The 20,936-nt window shown below is 45.1% G+C and overlaps 1 protein-coding gene across 3 annotated transcripts in view; it reads left to right on the top strand.

The window, feature by feature from the left end:
- Positions 1–20,936, top strand: part of F13A1 (coagulation factor XIII A chain) — a 147,066-nt gene that overhangs the window by 50,799 nt on the left and 75,331 nt on the right. For all 3 annotated transcript variants that reach the window (XM_053249232.1, XM_053249231.1, XM_053249234.1), the window contains 2 exons: positions 10,134–10,385; positions 19,544–19,662. In XM_053249232.1, coding sequence (XP_053105207.1) covers positions 10,134–10,385; positions 19,544–19,662 — 371 coding nt within the window. The remainder of the gene's footprint in view (positions 1–10,133; positions 10,386–19,543; positions 19,663–20,936) is intronic.

The raw sequence follows: 20,936 nt of genomic DNA, 5'->3' as shown, positions 1-20,936 counted from the left end.
TAAATGTCCCCAAAGAGGTTTGCATATTTGCTCCCACGTTAGCTTTCTGATACCCATTTGGCTCCCCCTCCCCAAAAGGTATTATTTTTAAGGGGTATACTGTAAGTACAGTTTTTCTAGAAAGTAACATCCCTTGCTACATAATAAAAGATAAGAATTGGTACACATATTTAAAAGCCCAGGTACAAATTAGAGCTTATTATAAAGCCTTTGGGCCCATTAAATGTGGCCTCTGTAAGGCCACTCTGCTGCTGCTGCTGCTGCTGCTGCTGCTGCTACTACTACTACTACTACTACTACTACTACTACTAGCTTGGCGCAGAGCATTTGCGCCTCTAGTTCTCGGCCCCTCATTCTCAGCCCTCCCCCCTCCAATGTGTTTTTCCTCTGGCTGGCCACCTGGCCAACCACTTTTTTCGGCTGCCCCCCTCTGCTGCTTTCTTCACACACACCCTGCCACTGCCGCCTTCTTGCTTTCCCCGGCGCCGCTCTCTCGCCCATCTGTCCATTTCTGCCCATTTGCTCCCCCCCCCGGCAGTTTGCTTGCAAACTCTCGCGAGAGCTGCCACACATGGGATTAGCGATGGGTATGTTTAAGAGAAATATAGATATATCTATATATCTATATAGATATTTATATTATTATTAATAATAATAACTATTTTAATAAAACCCTTTTGCTATTGAGATTGATTTTGTGTTTGTTTTGTTACTATTGAATGGCTGTTCTAAAATATTTGTTTTCATAAGCTGCCTTGGCATTTTCCCACAAAAAGGTGGCGTGTAACTATTTTATATTAAAAAATAACATGGACACCACAGGAAGTTACAGCCCCTGACACCACCCACCTTCTTTACAAATGTCTTGCCTCTGGCATCAGAAACAACAACAACAAAAATGTTTGTTCAGTTCTTAGTTAGAAAGATGGAGTGTGTGGGGGATGATGAGGGACAAAAGTTTATGCTTTAAAGAGTTATGCAGAAGTAGACTTTTCAGCAGGTACAGCTTTTCTCACTTCTAGATGAGAAGCTGCACCTTCTAAAATTCCCTCTTCTATGTGACTCCAAAAGACACAGGAGCCTCTCCTCCTCCTCATCTGTCCCCCACCCAACAGGGCTGCACACAAAAACATAGGTACCCTTGCCAGACTGGTTGGAATTTAACTAAGATTGCAAGTGGTAAAAAGAAGAAAAAAGGCATGTGATAGGAATCTTTCAATTACAGCATCCTTGTTTTGCTGCTGCTGCTATATTCTGACATGTTCCTTTCACCGACTTTCCTTATAGACAAATAGTGATTATAAGGAACGTTTTTTGCAATTTTGCAAACTGCCACTGGGCCCTTATCTCCAGATCGTCTATTGTAATGTCTTTTATGTGGGGCTGCCCCTGTAAGTGTTTGGAAGCTTCAAGTGGAGGAAAGTGTTGCTACCACCAGGTCATGTGCTGACTGGAAGGGGTGATTGGAATACATAACTCCAGTGCAATACAATCTGCACTGGCTACCTGTTTGCTTCCAGGCTTCATCTAAGATCCTGGTCCTTATCTTTATTTAGAAGCCACGCCATTGCTATTGCAGAAGAATGGGGTATCAGGTTCTATGTTTGTTTTAAAAACCAGTTAATTAAGAAATACTGGCTTACATACTGCACAACAAGCCATTGATAGAAGTGAGAGGTGCACTCGCTGCTTCTGAGCTACTCTACAGCCTGACCACACTGCTTCCAGAGGTAGGGAGACTCTGTGGCTACTGAGGAGTGCATCATCACATCTGTGATGGTACTCCCATTAGGAATGACGGGAGTACTGTCCAAATGTGATGATGCACTCCTAGTAGCCATGGAACCTCCCCGCCTTTGGATGTAGGCAGGATGTAGAGTGAATTGGAAGCGGTCAGCACACCTCTCCCTTAGACCAGTGGCTTGCTTGCAGAATTTGCTTGCAGATGTGAGGAAGGTGGTAAGATCTTATTCTCTCAGTAGTTCAACAAAGAGAATTCATTTTTGCGTTCAGAGTCCAACAGTGTCACTATACTTGGGTTTGTTTGTTTGTTTGTTTTAAATCTGCAAACCATGTGTGGAGCTGGACCTGGGGAATTTTCTCCACTGGGCTCAGCAACATAATAATAAATGAATAATAAACTTTAGTTGTTAGCTGCCCCATAACAAATTGTTCTCTGAGCGGCTCACAACACAACATTAAAACATTCACTAAAAACACATAAAATGCATCAAATCACAATACACTCAAAAAGAATACAAAATACAGTTTAAAATAATGTAAATACTTTTTAGAATCAAAAATACAATAAAATTTAAAAATTTAAAAAGCCTGAGTGAACTACAAGTCTTTACCTGGCATCTAAAATAACGAAGTGATGTTGCCAGGTGAAAGTCACTGGGGAGGCTGTTCCATAAATGGGGTGCAACCACCGAAAAGGCCCTCTCCCTAGTAGCCACCCGCCTCACCTTGTTTGGTGGGGCACTAGGAACAAGGCCTCCAAAGAAGATCTTAAGATCTGAAATGGGACATATGGGGCAAGGTGCTCTCTCAGGTAACATGGTCCCAAGCCATTTAAGGCTTCAAAGGTTTAAAGCACGTGGATTTCCCAGGAAGCAGCAGGTGGGTTTCCCAGGGAACAGTTCCTCACTCCCTGCCCACTCCCACCCCCACCCCAAGCTCCTGGGGAACTCTGTGCTGCCCAGCCCTCCCCCCCCATGCCAGTGCTGGGCAGTGATTTAATGGGCCCCCACCACCAGGACTCTACCTGGGGCACTTGCCCACGTTCTACCGCCTTCTGGTGGTGGGGGCAGGGAATTCTGACTTTGGAATTCCGATATTACCAAAGCCCACAGTCCTATAATTTAGTGTGGATGTAAGGCCTAGTGTGGAGTAGCCTGTCTCATCACTGTAACGTTTAAGTGGGAAGAGAGCTGGTCTTGTGGTAGCAAGCATGACTTGTCCCCTTAAGCTAAGCAGGATCCGCCCTGGTTGCATACAAAAGGGAGACTAGAAGTGTGAGCTCTGTAAGATATTCCCCTTAGGGGATAGAGCCGTTCTGGGAAGAGCATCTAGGCTCCAAGTTCCTTCCCTGGCATCTCCAAGATAGGGCTGAGAGAGATTCCTGCCTGCAACCTTGGAGAAGCCTCTGCCAGTCTGGATGGAGCGGTTTATAAATGTTAATAATAATAATAATAATAATATACATAACACAAATTTAAGTGTTAAAGTTAGGGAGACAGACTATTATAGCACTGGTTCACATCCACACTAAGTTACTCATAAGCAGTCTTATTGAAATCAATGGGACAAGTTTACTTGGGAGTACTCAGTGCTACATTTCTGAAGCCTGTCATTCAGACTGAGGGGAGGGGTACACTGAGCTTCAGCCAACCAAGAGCAGAGAAGGGTCTTTACCCTCCTCTCTCCCCTTCTGCAGTGGACACATAGCTGAGAATGCATCAACTTCAAGCTGGTGATCCTCAGGTGGGGAACAAGCAGTGCATTTGCAACATGGCAAGGCAGGGGGGCTCTAAGTACCCCGAAGGGAACTAGTTCCTGCTGTTGGGAACCCATGGTCTACTCTACACTGAGTGGCAGCAGCTGTGAAGGATTCCAGAGAGAGGTCTTTCCCATCTCTAAGTGAAGATACCGGGGATTGAATCTGTGACTTCCTGTATAAAATGTATGTGCCTTCCCACTGAGCTACATTCAGGTGTGTGTTTGTGTACTTTCTTAGTTCACAAAAGATGCCTTTGGGCCAGTTTATTTCCCAGAGTGTGTTCCATGATCAGGCAATGTTGTTAAAGCACCACATTACAAATACAGTACACTGTCAGAGCTCTATTTTAGGTTTGAGTATTGGGACAGAAAGTATGTTCTTCTTCAAAGAGGAACAAACATTCCCTGCAGCATTCTGTGCTGGGTTCCCATGGACATCCCATATGGAACTTCAGATATGCAGGGCAAGAGGGTTCCCACCTCTCAGCTGCAATGGATCCCTGCTTAGCACAGGGATTTTTAGCAGCCTCAACAAACCTTCTGGATGGGAAAAAGCAGCTCAGTTTCAAGAGACAAGGGGAGAGTCTGCTGCTTGGCATGATTTTGAATCTAAGACCCCTTCCCCAAACTGGGGAACCGGATGGAAAGTTTATGAGATTAGATGGAGTGGGGAAAACATAAGATCCAGACTGTGGGCAACCTATGCTACTGAGTTGGGATGTGCGGACCGGTCTGGTGGCCCGGCGGTTCGGTTCAGGGGTTCGGGGTTGAACCGAACTACCCTCCAGGTCCCATCGGACTGGAACTGGACTGCGAGGTCCGGTCCGGCAGGTTCATGAACTTTTCTTAATTTTTTTTTTAAAAGTGAATAAAGTACCTTTAGCCCCTTCGGGGGGCTTGTTGAGGCCGTGGGGGGGGGGGTCTGCATGGGTTCCCTCTCCCCCTGCCGGCCTTCTTCATCACCACCGTGGCTGGGTAGGTAAATCCTTTTCAGCCCTCTTGGGCCGCCGTAAGAACAAACAGCCACCATTTTGGCAGCTGCTGCACATGCGCAAATGCCCTCTGCAGTGCATTTAGCCTGAAGGGGCTAAAGATACTTTATTCACTTAATTTTATTTTTTTTAGAAAAGTTCACGGACTGGTCTGGGTCCGGACTAGTCTGGGGGGGGGGTTCGATGGGGGGCCGGACTGAACTGGCCCGGTTTCGCTCAAGGCCGTCTGGCCTCGAACTGAACCGGGCCAGGTGGTTCAGTGCACACCCCTACTACTGAGGTCGCTCACACCAGAACCAGAGGGACTCAAGCCAGCACCTACACCAGCCCTGTCTTCAGCCTCCAACCCAGAGAACCTGCCAATCTTAGCAGAGGCACCACCCCCAGCCCCAACACTTCCAGAGATCCCCAACCCCAACCCCAACCCCAGCACTTCCAGAAATCAGCCAAGGTCCCTTTAAGGAGTAGAATGTTTCCTATGGAAAGGGTGAGGCCAATTCATCCTGCCTAGGCAGTATCCATAAGAACCTGCAATTTGCTGTGAGAAGTCGCTGGAGCAACATTCTTATCTGTGTTGCAGTGTCCAGTTGTGGCCCCTTGTTCTGTGCCCGCCAAGGTCCTGATTCTGGCCCTTGGATCTATCCAAGGTCTTGTTTACTCCTGGAATTCTGCTTTGGCAGAAATTCCTTAACAGGATGCTGCTTGAATGGAGGGTTCCCTTCCGCCCCACCCTGGCTTACAGGGTCTTCAGCAGTTCTACCAGCTAGAGAGGGCTGACTTCAAGTGAGAAGTAAGAACCATCCAGCTAGCAGATCTACTGATAAATGGACAGCCCATGCTAGGCTGCTTAATCTAGAATGTTCTGTTGCTGCTGTTTGTGCATGTGAACTTCATACACCCACAAGGAGGAGGAGCAGAACGTTCTGATAAGAGGAAAGGCGAGGAAGAATAGTTTACCTTCTACTCCTCCTGAAAGAGTTCAATGTGGTACACACACAGCCTTAGAAGCCTAAGTGCCAAATTACACTTTATGGGCTTATAGGGTTGTTCCTGAAACCATATCCCCATGTTGAATTCTCCTACCTCTCACATTTTCTCAGCATGGTGTAGTGGCTAGAGTGCAGTGGCTAGACTAGGACCGGGGAGACCCGAGTTCAAATCCCCATTCAGCCATGGTATTTGCTGGGTGGCTCTGGGCCAGTCACTTCTCTCTCAGCCTAACCTACTTCACAGGGTTGTTGTGAGGAGAAACCTAAGTATGTAGTTCACCACTCTGGGCTCCTTGGAGGAAGAGCAGGATATAAAATGCCAAAAAAAAAAAAAAAAAAGCTAGGAAGAATTACATAGCATTGTGATTCTGCATATTGTTTCCCTGTCCATCAGTGACAGCCAATGATGTGTAGGCTGGATGTGCACATTATATTGGTCTCACAAAATGAGTAAATGTTCCTAAACATTATATGGGGGGTGGGGAGGAATTGACATGGGAATGCTGGTTTTTGCCAGCATCTCCAATTTGCCTATAACTTGCAATTCTGCTCTAAAGGCCACCTGCTTGGTGCTTATTCTGGCACAAGCCCCTTTGAAATTCTTGGGTAGCATGTGGGTGCAAAACATGATCAATCTCTTTTCCTGCTCTGTTAAAGCATCATCTTAGTTCCCCGTTGACATCAGGACTTCATTCAAAGAAACTATAAGCAATAATATAAAAGGAAAGGATAAAGTTGGAACCTTCTTATTCACGTGTGTTGTCTAGATGGGGGGAAGATCAGAGTTTAAAGTTTTTCACAACCCCTCCCCTGCAAAACAAAATGACAGTATTCTGAAACTTCTAAATTGGTTTGCCATTTTTCCTTGAGCCATTTCTGTTCTCTGGAGTTCTTATCACTGTGCATAAGTGGAGATATCAAACTGATATTTTACAACTCAGTGGGACTGCAGTTCATTTATTAGATGTCGGTCTGGTGCCACTGAACCACAACTATAGATTAAAAATGTGTGGTGCCAGCAAGATGGCATAAACTTGGGAGCACGTCTGTCTGAGATGAAGGACAATGAACAGAAAGAGAACTTTAAAAAATTACCTGTATTACACAGGGACTTAAAAGCTTATATTCTAGCCACTTTATAAGTTGTAGATCAATCTTTTAGCTCTTTTGTGATGGAGAGTAATGGTCATAATCTCGATATGCATAGATGGGTGGAGTTCAGAATTCACTGCATAAAAACCATGGTCTGAAAGATAGCTGAAGATAATGAAAAAGTAGGGTGACATTCTGAGATGAAAAGCTGGAATGAATTAAAGGTAAAGGTAAAGTGTGCTGTCAAGTCGATGTCAACTCCTGGCACCCACAGAGCCCTGTGGTTTTCTTTGGTAGAAAACAGGAGGGGTTTACCATTGGCTCCTCCCACACAGTATGAGATGATGCTTTTCAGTATCTTCTTATATTGCTGCTGCCCGATATAGTACCAGCAGGGATTCACACCAGCAACCTTCTGCTTGTTAGTCAAGCATTTTCCCCACTGTGCCACTTAAGGTGACTCAAGAGGCCCTAATTATCTGAGGGTTCTTTTCAATGGATTCAACTTCCAATTACTCTTTCATTTTCCTTTCCTTATCAAAGCAACTTAAAGTGTTTAGAACAACTGATTACACATATAAACCTGGGCAAAGGTTCCTATTCAGTTACACAAAATTGATTGGCTAACCCTCAGTCATGACAGTAGCTACGCTTACAACAAATATCTGTTTCAGTGCCCTGATATGTGTGTGCTTCCTTCAGCATTAAAAATCCTGTCTGAAATGGCAAGGATGCAATCCTGCACACTGTTACTTGGGAGGAAGCTGTAATGAACACAGTGAGACTTCCAAGTAATGCGTACATAAGACTGCGCTGTTAAAGAGAAAATAACTATATCACTCACACCCCTGCCCAAAATAGCACAGTGATTTCTTTTAAAACAAATGTTCAGATTCAGCAAGCTGATTCTCTCTTGGCATTTCAGTATCTTTAGGAGTTGGGTTTGGCTTTTCGTTATACTTTGTCAGAACTGAAACCAAGCATCTACCATAGAGGGAGGAAAGGTCAAGTCTAGCAGCAGTTCAAAGAACAAGTCTGTATTCAACTCACAGATCTCAATTGTTAAGCAGCTACCAGCTTCTCATCTTGGTTGCCTCTTTAGTATATTTCTCTTAACCTTATTCCCTTTGAAGCCCCCTTTTCAAGTGTCCTTCACTGTATCTTCCCAAATGTGCTATTGATTTGGCTTTTCTTTCTTGTGCTTCTTCTTTTGAAGGTCCCTTCCTTCTGCCACATGGCCAAAATATTCTAGGCTATATGGCAGGTTCCTTGGGTTATAGCATGCAAGGCCTTGTTTGGAACTAAAATATCAGATTGTATTGTTTTGAATGTTAACTAGAACCATGTATCGAGGGGACAAATGCCAGGCTTTTGCAGTGCCAGGTATAAGCCCCCAGATCCTATTTTCAATAGGATTCAGCATTCAAAAGTTGCTTTTGCAAAGTATCTCTTACTAAACAAGGAAAGTACCTCAGTCCTTGCAAGCACTCATCCCAGGTGCTACCTATTCTATAGGAATATGCTGAATGAGAAAACTGGGGATAATTTACATCCCTTTCCCCGTTTGCAAAGCAGATGGCTCACTCATAGGGATGTGTGAGCCAGCTGGACTTTAAGCCATTTGGCTAGGGGAGTTCAGGTGGAGCCGAACCAAGCCCAGTTCAGCTTGAACCGGCTTGAAAACTTCTGGTAAGGGAGGATTGGGTAAAGATTCCCTTTTACCAGTAAAGGGGGGGGGGGCAGGGGGCTTAGTTATAGTGAGTTGGGGTGGGAAGGGATGATGTCTTTACCTTTAAAAAAGGTGGTGGCTTAGAAGAGTGGTGGCTTTACCTTTTAAAAAAGCCACCACTGGTGGCTGTGGTGGTGGCCTCTAGGGTGGATGGGTGTGATGGTGGGGGCTCCCCCCCTGCAAGAGCAGTCAGGGCCAATTTGGGCCCAGTTAGGGCCCGGTTAGGCCTCTGTGCATGTGTGGAGGCCATTTTATTGAACTCTACACATGTGCAGAGGCCTGAACCAGGCCCCAAATGGGCCTGAACTGGCCCTGCCTGCACTGGTGGGGGTGGGGGGAAATCCCGGTGTCACCCCCATCCACCACGGAGGCCACTGCCACCACCCACCCCAACTCGATATAGCTAAGCCCCGTGGTCCCCCCTTCCCTTTTACTTGTAAAGGTGAATCCTTACTTGATTTCCCTTTACCAGCAGAGCTCTGAATCCCCCTGAACCAGGTTTTGTTTGAACCGAACTGGGCCAAGTTCAGGTGTGCACAAAACCAGACTGGACGTGACTCGTTTAGAGTCCAGATCGATTCAAGCTGAGCCAGGTTTTCCAGTTTTGTGCACAACCCTATTTCCTTACCTTTTGGTGCAGTAAATTATACAAATTTCATTGCGGTGTGTGTTGAAATGATTGTCTATAGAAAAAGAGGAATAGGAAGGCTCTAAGATGAAATTTTGGTCTTCCCTCTATTTCCTTACCCTTCATTGTAATAGCTTCTGTGCCTCAGTCCCTTCAAAGCAGAAAAGCTGGGTGGCTGTTAAAGTACTCCATTGAGTACTCCACTGCTCCTCTTGTAGCAACATACTGAACTGGAGAATAACAAGTCCTGGTAAGAACTAATCTGCCTACTTTCCTTTCACTCTAATCTTAATTGATTATCATCCTCACAAGTTAGCCCGCTTGTGCCTCAAATGTTTACACCCGCCATCTTGAATCGGGGTAGATGACATCATCACAAACTACACCATTGAGGCATTCCTATGTGTCCCTACAGCTGTGGCAAATTTGGTTCAAATTGGTTATGCGGTTCACAGGTTAGCCCACTTGCGCCTCAAATGTTTGTGTGTCTGCCATCTTGAATCACAGTGGATGCCATCATCACAAACTACACTATTGAGGTGTTCCTATATGTCCCTACAGCTGTAGCAAATTTGGTTCATATTGGTCCAGACATTGCAAAGTTGATGGGGGCGGGGCACACAGACGGACACATACACACAGAATGCCGGGTGATCTCATAAAAATGACCCATACAGTTGGTAGATGTGGGAAGGTAACTCTCCAGTTTCATTTGTATGACCAGGTGACTTTTATAGCAAAGAATAATGGAAAACTCCACTTTGGTACTTGTTTCCACCAAATTGGTAGTTGATCTCCATGTTTATTGATAACTTGATATAAACGGCTGCATACTTGTCTGTCTAGGAATGATCTGTTGGGGAGTGAGTGGGAAGAAGGTCCTGGCATGCATCTAAGAATTTGAATTTGGTGACTCTGAACTCTAGGATACTTTTATTTGCATTCTGTCTGAACAAAACAGAATGGTGCATGGTTCAGATTTGATTCTACGCGGCATTAATGAGAAAGCAAATACTAAAAAAAAGCTTGGATAAAAAAGCTAAATTATGCTGGTAACTAATATATTGCTTATTTATGCTGTGATAACTGCTGATTAACTTTGGGCAGTTCCTAGTCCAGTTTTTGCCTACACAATAAAAATGTAAAACAATTATTCATCTGCTGCACTCATTCATGGAGCTGTTTCTCTCTTGTTTCTGTAGGACGATATCCTCAACCAAATAAAGGCACATACATCCGAGTGCCTGTGGTTCAAGAGCTGGAAAGCGGGAAGTGGGGTGCTATAATCACCCAGAGCGCTGACAGTTCCATGAGCCTGACTATCAAGTCAGCCCCAGATTGCATTGTGGGAAAATTCCGCATGTACATTGCAGTCATGACTCCAGTTGGCATTCTCAGGACAAAACGAAACCCAGACAGAGATACATACATACTGTTCAACCCTTGGTGTCCTGGTAAGGCATGCACAAAATGTAGAGCTTATACAGAATGATGATTATGATAACAATGCCCTCAGAGAACTGGGCATGTTGCAACACATGTGAAGAGAACAAATCCCTGCTCTAAGGAGCCTACAGTTTGAAGCTTTGTTTTTGTTTGTTTGTTTGTTTGTGTAGTGTTTTTCAAGGGTTACCAAACTTCTAGTCTTACTTGTGGAGCAAATAAGTCTTTGCTCCACAAACACACAGCAGGATTGCATGTTTCTTGCTGGCCTCAGTAACACCATTAGCAAGAAAATACTGAGAGCCTCTCCGTATACTGTACACCCAGGCGCGTAACAACGATCGGGCAAGGGGAGACAGTTGTCTGGGGGCCCCACTGCCTGGAGGGGCCCCCCATTGCCCCCTGCCCAGCCCCAAGGCCCCTCAGCCACTTGCCCTCTTCGCCGTCTCTCCAGCTTGTTCTCCTGGCCAGCAATTGAGGCAGCAGACAAGCTGCAAAGAGCTCCTTTTCTCCCGCCTCTCAGCTGATCGGCGGGTGGGCGCCTCCGTGTAGGCCGCAGTGAAGCCTGAACTCGAGTAGGGCCCAAGCAAGCCAGGAAGGAAGGAGGAGGCAGCCAGAGTGGCCACCACTGTTCTCTGCAGCAGAAGACCCCTTGCTGCCAGGTAGAGTGTGAACTCCTTTTGGGGTTACCTTCCCCGCCCCCCACCCGGATATATAGGCATCTGCTTGCCATAGGGCTTTGATATGGGGGTGGGAGGGACTGAGAAGTCTCTGAATATTTATTTTTAAACAGCTTGGAAAATTTGCTGGCTTAAAAAAAACTATCTAAAAAGTCCTATAAGTGGCTTGTTTCATGGCAGAAAATTACAAAAACTTCTGGAAGAAACAGTATTATATTTATTTTATTCATTCATTTATAAATGCACTTATGTTCAAGTTGTTTTGCAACCCAGAAGGTCTGAGTGAGAACTGTGAAGCATGTCTTGTGCTCTTATTTTATTTTATTTTTCTTGTGTGTGAACTGCTCCCCAATAACTTGCAGGGACTTCAGGGTAAATCTGGCCAACATGTGAATGCAGCACCTCTATTCCAGAGGAGATGTGTGTTAAAGGGCTTTAAAAGCCTCCTGTGAAAAACCTCCTGCAATCAAACTTGACTGAATTTGTTCAGAATTCTGAGAAAACAAACATAGGCTCACCCTGCATGGTTGAAAGTCTCCTTTGCTAATCTGCAGCAAGGGGGCCATTTTAATCATTCATCTTTCTAGTGTGTTCTAGGCATTAAAAGTAAAACAAATGTATAGTACTCAATGTATATCACTATATATTGTGACGTGTGCGTGTGTGTATTCAGTGAAATGTATTTCCAGGCAGCATACTTATTTTGGAATATCAGACTTAAATCCTTGGGGGCCTGGGGTGTGCGGAGGCCCTGGACTTTGAGGGGGGGGGCATTTTAAAATCTTGTCTCTGGGCCCATTCCAACCTTGCTACGCCCCTGTGTACACCATCTTCAAAATCTCTCATAACCCCCAAAGTAGCCATGCTGGTCCCTCCCTTAGGTTTACATACTTCCACCTTGTTGCCAGTGTAATGTATAGCCAAATACATCTGGTCCAAAGAGTGCAGTTTTTATTAACAAAGGAGTTCACAAGAACACACACTTCAGGCAGCATCCATCTTGTGGCTCACAGCTCACAAACTGAAGAAAGAAACACACTGAGCATGCTTAGCCCACCAGACAAAGAGAACCCCACTGAGCATGCTCAACAACCCAAGTAAGTTAGACTCCTAACACATACCTGCCAGCATGTCCCTATTTTCCCATTCACCAGAACGGAAAAAAGAGGGACATGTTAGTACACCTATCAACAGTCTAGAGTTAAGACTCCTAAACTACAAAAACACTACACTTTGTTTATTTTGAAATGTTACAGCCCACCTTTTCATCCCAACAATGGAATGTCCAAGGTGGCTTTATAGTGGTTAAAGAACAGGAAAAGAGAGTGAGGCAGACAAAGTCGGAGCCCTTTTATTCACATCACTGGGAAGGCACATATGATAAGGAGGGGATGTTCATCACAAAGGTGGCTACTAACTGGATTTGGTCTAATTGTCTCTGGCTACAACTTATTTCTTAAATAAGCAGGTGAGAATCAGCAAGAAGGTTGGCCTTAAGATCTGATGAGTTGTTAAGCAAATGCAGCTAGAACCACATATATTATTATTTATCCTTTTGCCTAACATGTATATATTCGTTATCTTGCTTGTCTTACAAACTAGGGGTGTGCACGAGTTAGATTTTGTTATTTGTTTTGAGCTCAAAATGAATAGAAAAATCCTCGAATCGATTCATTGAAACAGCAGCCATTGCTGGCTGTTTTGACAAATCACCTCAAAAAGATTTGAGTGATTCAGCCATAGGGGACAATGGGGAATTCGAAACACTCCATTTGTTCCCCATGGGTAGGTCCTAGGATCCTATGGGGGTTTGGGGGAAAGGTTAAAACAAATTTTTAAATTTCCCGCTTGCCCATTTCTTTTGTGGGTTGAGTGGTAGGTAGCACACATTATGCCCTACCACCCAACCAACTTTGGTGTCCCTAGGACCTACCCATGGGGAACAATGGGGTGTTTCAAGTTCCTGATTGTTCCCTGTGGCTGAAACAAATCGCACTTACAGAGTGCACATGGCAAATTTTGCAATGCATTTTGCATCCCTGCCTTGCAAAACACTGCAGATTCGAAGCATGCAGTAAAAGGTATCTGTCTTTCCCAACACAGTCAAAAAATGGCCCCAAAAGTATCACTGACCCACAATCCACTGCTATCCACAGTGCTTGTGCTGCAGTAATATCATTGGCACAAGTTGCACTCTCATGCACAACTATGATTCTGTCTTTACTTTCCAGCATTGCAACAGCTGCCAGAGCAGCACCCTTAGTAGCAAGCATAAGCACAACTATAGCAACATCTTCAGCCACAATTTGACTGAGTGAATACACCTTGCAATACAGAATGTATGAATGCAGAGTAGACCAGAACAGTGAGTGAGGTACATGTTAGTCCAGACCTGGAGCTCATTTTACAGCAATCATCAAGAAAATACTACACAGAGAGAGAAAGAGCTCAGTTGCCACTGTCCATTTCTTGCCACAACTCTACCCCACAAACAAAGTAAACCACAACTCAAAGAAGGCAGACATTCAAGGCAGACGTTCTGCCTTTGTTAATCTGAGCTCCGGCAAAACCAGGTAATTATAGCAGCAATAGCACAGCATATTATAAACTCCTACCAGAGCTAGAGGAGGGGGGTTCACTGGGGTGATTCACAGTAGGCTGCCACCATCCATTTTATTTTAATGTGGGGCAAATAATTCTCTCCATATAAAATTCCTGGGGGCGGGGTGTAAGGTGGCAAAACCCTCCCTAGAAGGTCTGAGCATTCCTAGGCCTCCAGAGGTGTGTGACTAAGGAAGAGACAAAAGTTAGCACACTTCCGCAACAAGGAATTATTATTAGTTTAAAAGAAAAAGGTATGCAGTAAGAACAATTGTATTTTCATAAAGCAGACTGTGTGAGAAAGAGAAGTTTTCATCAACCAAGCAACCCAGATCCAAGCAACAAAATAAAGGAGAATAACTTTCCTCATGCATCTAACTGAACTGGTCCCTATCTTACTCCTCACATGCAGGGGTCTTCCTGCTGTCTGCAGCCTGTGGTCTCCCATTTCCATAGTAGCTTGTCAGCCAGCTGCTTCCTCAGGCACTCTTGGGACAGAACAAATAAAGAAAAAACTTTCTCTTCTTCAGTAGGTGGCTGTGAGTGTAGACCCCTCCCAGTCCTCAGGACTGGTCCTTTTGTTTTGATTTTCCCAGGCTTTCCCTCTTATTAGAAATAGGGATGTGAGAACCGGCTTAAGGTTGAGCCAGTTTACCACTGAACTGGGCTGACTCGTGTGCTCATCCTTGAGCTGGACAAGGCCTGGTTCAGCTCAAGGTCAAGCCGAACTCCCCAGGCCGACTCAGGGCCAGTTTGGGGTTCTAAAGTGTAATAATAATTAAAAAACCCTTACTGCTGGGTTTGGTGGCCTCTGTGGGCTGCTGCCATAGCCACAGGGGGTGTGTCCTCCGGTGGTTCCCCCTCCTCCTGCTGGCCTCTCCCCGGTCTTCTATGTGCCAGTTCGGCCCATTTCGGTCCTTCGGTCCTCTCCGTGATTGCGGTGACCATTTTGGAGGCTACCGCCATGTGCCCTGGCCATTTCCGTGGCTGGGTCATGACCCTAAATTTTCAATTGTTTCATGTCCGATCAATTCAGTGACAATAATCCCCTAAAGAAATAAGATGGCAGCTAAGCAGCCAATGAACATGCACATGGATTTCAGAGGCTGGCTCAGTTTGGGCTGCATAAAAGAATACTTAGGGTCACATCATACAACTAAATCCATATGGTAAGAATGTGGATTATATTATGTATGTGATCCTCATTGCTCTTGGTAAAATGGCCATGTGTGAGTGTACCAGTTGCATCTTGACCTGTGTTGAACACTCTATCAAAGAACTGTCAAATGTGAGCTGAATGGTAGTAAAGTAAATGTGGGTTATGTTCACAGTGAAGCAATCACATTCATTTTGTGGCAGATGTAACACCCAGACAGCCTCATTTTCACTACACCAGGTTGATCATATGAACTGAATTTTAATTGCGCTACTGATATAAACACAGGATGTTTTCACATGCAACTTGTAAACCTTGGTCAATAAACAATGGGGCATATTTTTTTATATGGCTCATTGGGGCTGTTTGTATCAGTCAGCATGATCAGATTTGTCAACAGTGTGTGGAAGTATCCACAAAGACAGACCTTAGGTGATTTTTTAAAATGTAAAGACAAAAAGGTCAATGCCACGTGTCATTTGACTCTAAGAGTCAAACTAGATGTCACACATGATCTGTGAACAGGGGTGTGTGTGTGTGTTTGTGAAAATAACAGCAGTTGCAGAGGGCAGGACCAGAACTTTGGCACCAGAGAAGGGTGAACATAAGAAAAGCCTTGCTGGACCCGGCCCAAGGCCTAAGTTGTCCATCATTCTGTTTTCCCACAAGCAAGAGATGGAGGCATGCCCCCTCTCCTGCTGTTGCTCCCCTGCAACTGGTATTCAGAGGGATCCTGCTTCTTAACCTGGAGATAGTCTATAGCCATCAAGACTAGTAGCCATTGATAGACCATGAGGTGCTTCACACAATCCATGTGAAGCGTCAGATGGGATTTGGTGGGGAGAGTGGGCTTAGCCTGCTCTCTCCACAGATGAGCAGTCGCTTGTTGAAGGCAGCCGGTTCGGCCGCCTGGACGAGCGACTGCTCCGGTCAGGTGCTCCTGCGCCTGGCTGCAGCTCCGTCGGGAGCTCCGGGGGATGGGTAAAGGGGAGCTCCGCTGTGTGGTGCTCCAGCCCCCCGAACCCCAGGAAGTCACCATGCGAGTACACGGTGCCTTCCTGGGGTCCCCCCTCCACCCTGAGTGTGCCAGCCGTGACTGCAAGCAGCCGCGGCTGACACACGATCCATAAAACAAGGTTAATGGAGCGCTCTCTCTGTTAACCTCATTTAGGGGGAGGGGTTGTTAGGTGGGCTAACCAACAGAGAGCCACTGGGCTCACCCGTGAGCCCAGTGGTTCCCACGATTGAGCAAAACCGGACTGGGCTCCGTTAGCCCGGATTTGATCAATTGTGAGAATAGCTTCCATAAATTTGTCTAAGCCCTTTTTAAAACCATCCAAGCTGGTGGCCATTACCACATCCCATGGCAGGGAATTCCATAGATTAATTGTGTGCTGTGTAAAAAAAGAACTTCCTTTTGCTGGTTCTAAATTTCCTGGCAATCAGTTTCATGGGATGACCCTTTTGGTCTAGTGTTGTGAGAGAAGGAGAAAAACCTCTCTCTATCCACTTTCTCTACAACCAAATATAACTTTATAAACCTCTACCATGTCTCCCCTTAGTCACCTTTTCATTGCTCCCCCTTGCAGCATTTCTACAATTAATACTGCCCCCGCATCATATGGACACCAGCATGTTTTTCCACATGGTGTGATTAAATGCTCCTTCTTCAGGACTATGGTCCTGATCTAACTTGAGAGTGAGGGAGAACAGCTGCTGTACATTTTTTAAATGGCTCTCTTGTGTCATGCCTTATCTTGCCTTTAACCCATAACGTGATGCAGCATCACCATCCTAGCCACATTTCACCAGCTCTGTTTTTCCATGCTTTTCTCAAGAGCAACTCCTCTGTGCAACACCACAAGCTGTCCCCTGGGTTTCAGAAACAGCTTCTGACACAGCCCAAAAGAGCTCCAATGGAGAGGGGCATGATATAACATCCTCAAATGATGTGCTTTCACAGAGTCGCTAGATTCTGTGTTAGCTTCCAAGGAAGCAAGTCATTTGTTCAGTTCATTAAAACAACAGCATATATGAGGTTCATGGAAATGCTTCCTTCTCACTAGGAGAATTGTTTCACCAGCATACAGTCACTACCTGGAGGGCACTCACATCAATGTTCCAGATTTTGTTCTAAAACCAATGCAAACCATCCACAATCAAAGGAGTTATTTTCTGCAGCACGTTTCCACCCTCAGTATAAATTCAAAGACCTCCTTCTCTTTTTACTTGAACACTGTATTTCATACATTATAGTATTTCATACATTATACAGGGTATTTGGCAAAGAAAATTCATTCATCTCCATTTCATTTTACAAATATTTGTGAAGTTGAAGTAGCAATGACATGCAAATGGATCTAAAATGACTATCATTTTCTGAGCTGAAGATAATATTGTCGAGAAATACACCCCAAAGTGGTAGAAAGACTGCAGTAATCAGCCAAATAATGTGCACACATTTTTCCACACAAAAACCCAGCTTACACATAATGTCAGTTGTGTGGCAGCAGACTGCACACTACTGAGGATGAACTGGGCCCTACCGCCTGTGGGAGTTTGCAGCTGAGCTAAAGGATTGAATCAGCCCCTTACTCTTTCCCCTCTTCTCTGCCGGCTTCTGAGTTTTCAAATACTTCAATTTGAACTAATTGTCTATCTACCAACAATTGAAAAATTCCCTCTGCTGAACTAAGTAGAATTGCATAATACATATAGAGACAATTGACTGATGCAGGATCATCCTGATGGTGCACTCACATTTTTGCCACATTGTACCTGGATGCCCACAGTGTGGAAGTACCCACAAAGGCAGGCCTTAGCTGATATATATTTTAAAATAACTCAATGGACAAAAACATTTTTAATGTCATGCGGCATTTGACCCTGTGAGCCAAACTAGATGTGGTACACGTTGGCAGCTCGATACTTCCGTATGCCTGAGGCAGGGCCCTTGTGCATGCCCCCTCTGCCCCCTCTTTCCCTTTTTTTTAAAGTTGGGGGGAGGAAGTCATTTCCTGCCTTTTTAGTGCCCCAATAATCTGTCGCCTGAGGCGACTGCCTCACTTTGCCTTATCATCTGTGGACAAGATTCTCTGTGTGTAAAAATAAAATTAATAGCAGCTGCAGGAGGGAGGATCAAAACTGTTGTATTATAGAAGGAAGGTTTATTGCTTCCCCCCCTGCACCATTTTAACAATTAAAATTGCCCCCCCATGTGGATGTTAGCAGGGGGTGTCCCCCCCATGGAGTGATTAAAATCCCCCTTCTCTGGCATTATGGCCCTCCTGATTTGATCTGAGGGTGGGGAAGCACTTTATTTTATTTTATTTTATTTTATTTTATTTATTTGGGGGGACAAATCTGATGGTTTTACAAAGTCAGTCTCCATTCTGGAGAATCTGTTTTAAGTATCAGGCTCATTATGATTTGCATGAGATGCTGTAGAGCTGCCAGTTAGGGAGGACTCCATTTTGAGAAGAAGGCTAGAGCCTTCCCAGGTAGCAGGCCTGAAGTTCCATGTGCTGCTGGTCAGAACATCAAGGTATATGAGATTACTAAGATAACAAACTGGTATGAATGTGCTCCAAATGGTATGCATGAGCATGAGCTAGGAAAACACATTCTCTATCACCACCACTCTGGCTGTAGAAGTCAGATTTGTAAGGGTGTCACAGATCTACCAGTGGTACTGGTCTGGACTCCATTTCAAGTGAGAAGCTGGGACCAGAGGTGCACCTAGGTAATTTTGGAGCCTGGATCTAAAGGTCTGTGGAGGTCCCCCTACCCTGCAAATTAAGCATCATCATGATCCGCTGGGTGACCACACTGCCCAGGACAGACTAAAGAGGATTTGGGGGGGCGGCAGGGGCTGTGGAAGCCCTGGATTTCAATCCCAAGTCCAGAGGTAAGAACGCCTCTGCCGGAACCCTCCCAGCCAGAAAATGGATTCACAAGCCAATAGCTATGGCCAGGCTTCCGACTCAGGAGCATTTTGTGGCTGTTGTTAGCAGGTGCAAGTCTGCATCTGCGAACAGCAGCAGGAGAATCTTCCAGGACGAGGAGAGAACAGGAGAGCTTGCTTGCCCTTCCTCCTCTCTGAAATAATTGGTGTTGTGTGCAAATACCCATCCCTGCAGCCTAATGGAAACAAAAAAGAACGGAGTCTCCTAAAGTGTCCCTGTCTAGTTGCTTGGAGTCCATTCTTAGTCACTGTAGGCAACCAGACCTACATTGTATATAAACAAGGGTGAAGTGCTCCTCAGCTTATGTAGTGTGCAGCCCCCTTCCTCCAAGTTCCCCTGTCAGTCTTTTAAGCCCAGCACAGGTTTTGCCGTCTTGTGACATTGAGCAGCTCTCTGTTACCATCAAGAAGTTTGAAATTATTCTTTGATCTGCTATGCAGATGCCTAATTGCATCACTGCACTCAGACTTTTCAACTTAGCACTGCAGAATCATAAAATGCTTGATAAGAGGTGACATTTTAATCATGCTTTACGGATTCTGCTCCAAATAGTTAGGAGTTGCCATCCTTTTGCTTTTAAGTTGAAGAATGCCTGGTTTCCAATTACAGGGATTGGATGGGGAGAAAGGAAATCCTGTTGATACAGTAGATGAACAAAAGGCGTGCTTTTCATTATCATCATATCATTCTGCAGTATTAAAACCTGACATCTGCTATAAGCAAAGTTCCTGTATTAATGAGTCTTTATCAATAACATTCTGATGCAGAGGATGCTGTGTTTCTGGATGATGAAAAGGAAAGGCAAGAATATGTCCTGAATGACCTTGGGACTATTTTCTATGGAGATCCTGAAAATGTAAAATCCAGAAGCTGGAATTACGGTCAGGTGAGTCCCCTGGAATGGAACCGAAGTTCTGCCACTTGTGATTCAACCCTAAGGCCCCCTTCAGACACCTCCCTCGCTTCTCCCATCCGCTTTCGGACATGCAGGAGAGCTGCCTGTGTGGGCTTCCTTCTTAATAGAAGGACACCCCACACAGCCAATCGGCCTGGAGTGAGGGAGGAGCTTCCTCCCTTCACTCCAGCTCAGTGAGGCTGAAACAGTGGTGCTAGGATTTGGATGTAATGCTGGCACTACAGAACTGGAGTTGAAGGTGCCCAAACTCCACTCTGAACTAAAGGTTCAGAATGGAGTTGGGGGAGGGAAACTAGGGGAACCTATTTCACCTTCAGTTCTGATTTCCCAAATTCAGATGTGCATCCAAGGAAACTGAAGGTTAAGGGATGTCTGAATGCGGCATAAGACTTGCTGTACTAGCAAATGAACACTAAGATTGAATGTGGATACTGAATGTAGGACTGACCAGTACCATACCACATACCAGTACCATATGCACAGTAGTACTGTGTGACAATGCAGGAGTGTTACTTTCTCATGCTTCAGGCAGGTACACCAGTACAAGTTAACTGAGTAAAGGATTGCAGCTTAGGTGCAATCCTTAAGTTTAACAGGATGGCTCAAGAGTTAAAAGCTTGCAGTCTTGTCTAGCAGCCAGTCCTAAACATTTGCTCTGGTGTGTTTGGGTTTCATCACACATTATGTTTTTTAGATGCACACCCGAGATGTGTGAATAGTACAATCAATGCTTGAAATCATGTGTCCATTTTGTATGCTCTTCAAAAGCCTGAATGGAACAGTTTTGAATATCTTTTGGAAAGTTGCTCCATAGAGCAATTGCAGTAAAGGCCTTGGAACTTGCCACACATCCCCTTGCCTAATCTGGTGAGGACACATGGAACAAGGTCCATCCCATTGGATGGAAATAGTATCAGGGGCATAGCTACAATTGAACAAGAGGGGACAAATGTCCCTAAGCCTGGGGGGGGGCCTCCAGCTGGGTCAGCTTGCTCTTAGCTTTCCCCTTATATCTCTCTGAAGAAGAAGGCAAGGGAGAGGGACCTTGTTATGTTCTGTCCAGTAACCCTTTGCAGTTTGTTTGGACATTTGTCCCAGGGGGGAATCCTGTAGCAAGTGTGGGAGTGGAGTCAGAAAGGAAAAGGGAGAGAAAGGAGAGTGAGAAAATGGAGCTGCTGCTGAATAAACCTTTAGTTAATCTCCGAAAGATTTCCTTATGTGCAGAGGTGCACTTAGGTAATTTT

This window comes from Hemicordylus capensis, chromosome 4 (genome assembly GCF_027244095.1).
Source record: "Hemicordylus capensis ecotype Gifberg chromosome 4, rHemCap1.1.pri, whole genome shotgun sequence".
NCBI lineage: Eukaryota > Metazoa > Chordata > Lepidosauria > Squamata > Cordylidae > Hemicordylus > Hemicordylus capensis.
This window is presented reverse-complemented; position numbering and strand designations above follow the sequence as displayed.